Source organism: Takifugu flavidus, chromosome 8, assembly GCF_003711565.1.
Source record: "Takifugu flavidus isolate HTHZ2018 chromosome 8, ASM371156v2, whole genome shotgun sequence".
Lineage (NCBI taxonomy): Eukaryota > Metazoa > Chordata > Actinopteri > Tetraodontiformes > Tetraodontidae > Takifugu > Takifugu flavidus.
In genome coordinates, this window is record NC_079527.1 from 167,259 (window position 1) to 175,000 (window position 7,742).

The 7,742-nt window shown below is 43.3% G+C and overlaps 1 protein-coding gene across 1 annotated transcript in view; it reads left to right on the forward strand.

Moving 5' to 3' along the window:
- The first annotated feature begins 3,634 nt into the window (after positions 1-3,634).
- Positions 3,635-7,742, forward strand: part of LOC130530283 (voltage-dependent L-type calcium channel subunit alpha-1D-like) — a 33,814-nt gene continuing 29,706 nt past the window's right edge. The window contains 1 exon segment of the mRNA XM_057041314.1: positions 3,635-3,974. Within this exon segment, the coding sequence (XP_056897294.1) occupies positions 3,953-3,974 (22 nt within the window). The 5' untranslated portion in view covers positions 3,635-3,952.

A 7,742-nucleotide genomic window follows, 5' to 3' on the forward strand; every position in this document is an offset into this window, starting at 1 on the left:
GTGTTGTGGGCGATACCAGAGACCTGAGAGGGTGAGGAGGGTCTGAGGTGGGGCGGTAGGACCACCTCCCGACCCCTGTGGCCCCCTCAACTGCCAACATCTGGGCTAAGACTGGGGAGCGGTACACAACTGACCCGGCCTGAGACGCAACAGTGTGAAACACCCGCCGACGTTAGCGACGCCCGGAACGGTCGAATCTGCATCCATATATAGACCCCAGTCCTGTGAGTGTCCTCGCACAGGGACGGGGGGGGGCTCACCTCTGGCTGTCAGGGCCAGCAGCGATGACACAGGTGTCACATCCCTAGAAGAGGTCAAACGCCAACAAACCAGGATCACCATCACCTGGAATCCTGGGACAAGGGTGGAAATCTTGATTTTTCTGAACCTCCCTCCTCCCCCTTCAACAGTTTCTTCCATGGCAGCACGTCGAAATAACTAGCTTGTAATGTCAATCTTACCCATGCACGTACGCATTCACGACTTCATTTACGAGATTTACACGGTTTCGATAAAATATAGAATAGTGGACCTGAGTCTGCCGGCCAACAGGGAAGTTACTGTTCAGCTAAACTTTGTTCTGAGCGGTTTTTAAATGGTGATTTTTCTTTCTGCTATTGTTTTCTTTCTTTCCCTGAACTAATCCTCTCACACAGATCACATTTTGTTTAAGAATCAAATCAAATAAAAGGAATAAAATGAGTCCTGTAACTCCTCGATCATCCAGCAGAGGGCAGGAACGCTCTGTTTTCCACGTGGTGAGGTCAGCAGAGGCGGAAACTCTGATGGGATTCTGGAACGTGAAAAGTTCTTAGCAACATTTTCAGAACCAAAGCGACCTTTTTTTAATTTTACCACTAGTTACCAGATTACCAGCACGCACATGTGCACATTTGTGTATATTTTGTCTGTGTTTTATCATCATAAAGCAAAGATGGAGGGAAAACCATGTAGAGAAAAAATATTGTGCTTTAATTTTTGGCTTCTGCTTCATTTGACAGGAAAAAAATAAACATCTGAGAAAAAAAGAGAGAATGAAGAAAATCCTCTCTGTGGTAGGATTATGAACAGCTTAATATAGAAGCTTAACCGCGCGCACGCGCGCTGGCACGCACCCGTGAAGCCCTGTATCCTACTATCTCTGATTAGAGGAACAGCTTTTTATACATACATGTGCACACACACAGACACATGGACACAGTTGGAAAGGTACTTCTGTGTTTGCTTGATCTGGTTCCTGGATGAAGACGAAGAACCACAAACTACTGGTTGATCATCTGGCTCGAGCCCACAAATGAGCGGCAGCAGCAGCAGCAGCATCACACCCTGATGCATTCAGGGACCAGTGGGATTTTGGGATGGAGTGTTTGGCTCAAGGACATGCTAATCTAATCAAAGCAGCAGCTTCTGTCCTAACACAGAGGAGAGAGGGATACAAAGGAGGGTGAGAAAGAGGAGCTCAAAGGCTCAATGTGGCTAAAACAGAGTCTGATCCAGGATTAAAACCTGGTCCAGAACCAGAGAATGCCAGGACCTCGGTGAGAGCTGAAAGGAGGAGTTCATGTCCCTCTTGACTTTCTGATGAAATGAAACATCACCTCTTCAGCAGCTAACCAAGCCCTGTGTGTGTGTGTGTGTGTGTGTTGTGTGTGTGTGTGTGTGTGTGGTGTGTGTGTGTGTGTGTGTGTGTGTGTGTGTGTGTTTGTGTGCTTTAGAGACCTCTGGAGGTCAGCGTTTCAATAGCAGACCCTCCAAGATTTCATTAACCTTCCAGCAGGTTATCAACGCTGTCGTCCTGTGTTCAGATCTTCATTTCAGCCACAGATTTTAATATATTTTAATATTTCAATAATGGAAAATATTTCAATCATGGAAAACCAAAATGAGAGGAGGAAATATCCGAATGGGAGCTGGAAGCCAACATCCAGATGCATTCAAATCTAAAAATGTACCCCTCTTGAGCCGCCACCACCATGATCCTGTTGTTGTTCGGAGTTTTCCCGAGTGTTTTCCCTCTCCCTCTTTTTCCCTGTTTGTCTATTTCGAGGCTGGGCGGGGCTTCTTCCCAGTTCATTCCCATCATACAAATGACACACCTGCGACTTATCTCTGGATCATCATCTCACCTGCTTCCTGCTTTAAAACACTGGTTGCATCCTTGCTGATTGTTGTTATTCTATCCTGTGTGTTTGGCTCCAAAACTCCCTTTCTTGCTTTGTAGGCTTGATTATTCTGATTCTCCGGCCTCGTATTCACTCCGCTTGGCTCGCTCAGCCTGCTCCATCCTCTTTGTGGATTTCACCTGCCAGGCCGTCAATAAAGACTAATTCCTGCTTCACCTAATTCAGTCGTGTGTTCCTGCCTTCTGGGGTTCAGTTCATGACCCCCTTCCCGTAGGCTCTCCACCTGCAGGATGGGCCAAGGGGGTCGGGTGCATTGTGTGTTGGGTAGCGGCCAAAGGCAGGGAACTTGGCGGTCTGATCCCCGGCTGCATAGACTGGCTCTAGGGACATGGAATGTCACCTCTCTGGTGGGAAAGGAGCCTGAGCCGGTGCGCTTGAGAAGGTTGAGAAGTTCTGACTAGACATAGTCGGCCTCACCTTGAGGCACAGCAAGGGCTCTGGAACCAGTCTTCTTGAGAGGGGTTGGACTCTCTACCACTCTGGAGTTGCCAATGGTGAGAGGTGGATGAGAGGGTAGCCTCCCTTTGCCTTTGGGTGGGGGGACGGATCCACTTTCACTCCCTGTTTCCCGCATGCGCTTGGCCACCACACACACCCATGCACGCACTCACACACACACTCTAAACACTAATATGAAAATCCCACTAAATCTAATGAAGAACATCCAACAAAACTGAGAGAGAAGAAGATGAGAACACTCACGCACCTCTCACAAGAAGAAGAAGAAGAAGGGAAAAAAGGAGACTCGAGGTTTTTCTTTCCTCATACTTCAAGGAGAATTAAGCGCAATGCTTAAAACGGCCACCAGGGAGCAGCGCAGGTGCTCAAGTTCCACGAAGCTGGTTTCTGAAACAAAAATGAGCGAATTGAACAAGAAAAAGAGACAAACAAGAAGAGTTTTCAGTTTGCACATCCATGTCAGGTGCTTGTTTCTCTTTGTTGCTTCACACATGCTCTGGTTGCCAGTGACGACACCTCTGTCCCACCTTTAAGTCGATCCACTGGTCAGACTGTGTGTCGGTGCTGATCCAGGTTTAATTGAACCATTTCTGGAACACTTGGGAATGACAGGCATACTCATTAAACTCTGTCAAAGGTTTCTGCTGAAAAATCTACACTTTTAATGGTTCTCAGGAGAGCTTGTATTGGATTTATTTCAGCTACAATGTGAGTAAGATTTGGTCACAGCTCTTTCAGTCAATATAATCACGTAAAATGTTGCCATTGAGGCTGTTGGTAACAGCTTTTCCACGTTTCTTCACTTTATTCAATCTTTGTTCATATTGATTGGAATTATAGTGAATTTAAATACTTTACGGGAGGTAAATCAATGATCAAATATTGACAGTTTTATTGCTGTAATATCAGTGGGTTTTATGCTCTGCGCCTTTAATTCCTCAGATGACCTCCCCTTTAACACACTCAGATTTTTCCTGTTTAATCTGCGATTGGAGAGAGGGGGGGAGATAGTGGAAGAGAGAGAGAGAGGGAGATGACAGATAGATGAAGGGAGAGACTCAGATTAGTGACCCGGCGCTGAAAAAAGAAGCACAATTTGCCTCTTCGGATTTGTGTCCCTGGATTTTTTCACTTGGTTTCAGTTTTTGGTTGTTTCTTGCCGACTGGACCTGAACCGATGAACCAATAATTGATGGGCAGCAGCAGCAGAGTCGGGTGATCGCGGCTGCAGCGCGAAGAAGTTGTTGAATCCGGAGCAGATCGAGAGGAACCTGATGAGAAGATGATAGTTTGCAGCTGAGGGGAAAAACATGTATGAGGACAGAAACAAAAGTAAGACTGTGTTTGTCTTCTGCTGAACTTCTGCAGAGGTTCTGATCCATTATTGATGACGATTTCAAGTGACAAAAACCAGGAAATCAGGGCTTAAACCCACTCCGCTTTTAATCTTCTAATTTAAGAGGTGACGGATGTATCCGAGTACTTCTATTGGACAATGTGAGGGTAAAACACTACATTTATTGTTACCTTATATTTATAATGTGGATATTATATATGCTCACATTATATATACTATAATGGGAGTGAGGCTATTGTACAGGACTGTGGTTATTGATATGTTATTATAGCAGCAGGACTGTGGTTATTGATATGTTATTATTATAGCAGCAGGACTGTGGTTATTGATATGTTATTATTATAGTAGCAGGACTGTGGTTATTCATATGTTATTATAGCAGGACTGTGGTTATTCATATGTTATTATTATAGCAGCAGGACTGTGGTTATTGATATGTTATTATTACAGCAGGACTGTGGTTATTGATATGTTATTATTATAGCAGCAGGACTGTGGTTATTGATATGTTGTTATTATACCAGCAGGACTGTGGTTATTGATATGTTATTTTTATAGTAGCAGGACTGTGGTTATTGATATGTTATTATTATAGCAGCAGGACTGCGGTTATTGATATGTTATTATTATAACACCAGGACTGCGGTTATTGATATGTTATTATTATGGCAGCAGGACTGTAGTTATTGATATGTTATTATTATGGCAGCAGGACTGTAGTTATTGATATGTTATTTTTATAGTAGCAGGACTGTGGTTATTGATATGTTATTATTATAGCAGCAGGACCGTGGTTATTCATATGTTATTATTATAGCAGCAGCACTGTGGTTATTGACATGTTATTATTATTATAGCAACAGGACTGTGGTTATTGATATATTATTATTATTATTATTATAGCAGCAGGACTGTGGTTATTGATATGTTATTATTATAGCAGCAGGACTGTGGTTATTCATATGTCATTATTATAGCAGCAGGACTGCGGTTGTTCATATGTTATTATTATAGCAGCAGGATTGTGGTTATTCATATGTTATTATTATAGCAGCAGGACTGTGGTTATTGATGTGTTATTTTTATAGTAGCAGGACTGTAGTTATTGATATTTTATTATTATAGCAGCAGGACTGTGGTTATTGATATGTTAATATTATAGCAGCAGGACTATGGTTATTGATATGTTATTATTATAGCAGCAGGACTGTGGTTATTGATGTGTTATTTTTATAGTAGCAGGACTGTAGTTATTGATATTTTATTATTATAGGAGCAGGACTGTGGTTATTGATATGTTATTATTATAGCAGCAGCACTGTGGTTATTGATATGTTATTATTATTATAGCAGCAGGACTGTGGTTATTGATATATTATTATAGCCGCAGGACTGTGGTTATTGATATGTTATTATTATAGCAGCAGGACTGTGGTTATTCATATGTTATTATTATTATAGCAGTAGGACTGTGGTTATTGATATGTTGTTATTATTATAGCAGCAGGACTGTGGTTATTCATATTTTATTATTATAGCAGCAGGACTGTGGTTATTGATATGTTGTTATTATTATAGCAGCAGGACTGTGGTTATTGATATGTTATTATTATAGCAGCAGGACTGTGGTTATTGATATGTATTATTATAGCAGCAGGACTGTGGTTATTCATATGTTATTATTATAGCAGCTGGACTGTTGTTATGTATATGTTAATATTATCGCAGCAGGACTGTGGTTATTCATATGTTATTATTATAGCAGCAGGACTGCGGTTATTGATATGTTATTATTATAGCAGCAGGACTGTGGTTATTGATATGTTATTATTATAGCAGCAGGACTGTGGTTATTGATATGTTATTATTATGGCAGCAGGACTGTGGTTATTGACATGTTATTATGTTATATGTGATGTAGCTGTGATGCAGCTGTGATGCAACTGTGGTACAGCTGTGGTGCAGCTGTGATGCAGCTGCTATGTAGCTGTGATGCAACTGTGGTGTAGCTGTGATGCAGCTGCGATGTAGGTGTGATGCAACTGTGGTGCAGCTGTGATGCAGCGCCGATGTAGCTGTAATGCAACTGTGGTGCAGCTGTGATGCAGCTGCGATGTAGCTGTGATGCAACTGTGGTGCACCTGTGATGTAGCTGTGATGCAACTGTGGTGCACCTGTGATGTAGCTGTGATGCAGCTGTGATGCAACTGTGGTGCAGATGTGATGCAGCTGCGATATAGCTGTGATGCAGTTGTGATGCAACTGTGATGCACTACAGCCTGGTTTTCGTTTTGTACCAGAGGTGCTGAAGAAGAACCTGACCTTTAAGCTAATAATCAAATAATCTAATTAGTTGTCACAATAAACCATCAAAATGTTGCAAATCTGGGTCAAATCTGTAACTGATGGTCGATGTAACAAATAACTGAACAACAGGAGAACGAAGATGCTACAATCATGCTAACATTGGCTGATTCTGGCAATGCTATTTCTGTGTGTGTGTGCGCGCACGCGCGTGCGTGTGTGTGAGCATGGGGGGGGGGTTGTTAGAGGTCACGACCTTCTTGATAATCCCTCTCATCTTAATGAAGGATCACACTTCCTGCCTGCTGCAGACAGACTTAAGATGGTCCCCACAGACCTTCTGATATTGTTGTTATGCTAATGAGCATTAAGACATGTGATCTTTGGTTACCTTCACAGCCAAATGAATCCATGCCCATTTTCATTCTCTCCATGTGACTCATTATAACCTTATCTAAAGCGGGGACAAACTTTGTTTCATGCTGAGGTCACAGGAGATAAGTCCTAACAGGAAAGAAGTCCTTCACCATACTGATGCTGTAGAGAGAATGTGTCCATCACAACGCCTCGTTAAGATGGGATGATGCCTGATTCTTAAGTGAACGCACCATTTTTTGAAGCATGTTTATTACAGAGTGAGCGGTCATGCTAACATTGTAGCAGAAAAGCCCAGTGGGGCCACAAGAAACAAGAACCACATCACAACACATGTCACTCGCAGCCTCCTGTTCCAGCACCAGGACTGTGATGAATCCCCAGATATGTTGTGATTAATCTGATTGTAATCAACACCCTGTTGGGGTCCAGGGTTCCGGGTTGTTTGGTTTTTCCTGCAGGGGGAGTGGTGGAGCCATGCTCCTGCCACGGGCTGACGCACCTGCGGTCTAGCAGTAATCTAGCCGCCTATTTAAGGACTAAAATCCTGCCTACCAGTGTCTGAGTATTTTGGTGTTGGTGCATTTGGAATATTTTGGTGATTTTGGTCTCTTGTCTTTGGTGCATTCCCCTGCCCGTTTGAGGTCTTCATGCTGTCCGGCTGGACTTCTGGAACCTGCTCCTGTGTTGGCTCCGCGCTGGAGCTCTCTGGGTGCACCAGAAGTTTGAACTAGTGCTTCCCTGCAGTACAGGAGGACCGCCATGTTTGTGTTTGTTGAATAAAACCTATTTTTGGGCTTTTCATCACTGTGTTCTTGCCTGCTTTCGGGTCCTGTTAAAACCCAGAACGTAACACACCCTGAGGGGGTCTGGGCAACTGCTGCATCCTGGGTCATATGCAAAGGAACACCGTTCGTAACACCGTCCCAAAGCTCTTGTCCTGCCCAGCGGACCCACACAACTTTCACCATCTGACAACATGCACAAGTACGTGCACAGATTCACAGATCCCTGAATGCAAATGCACAGTTCACAGTCTGATAGGCCCTCAGTCTGACCCATCA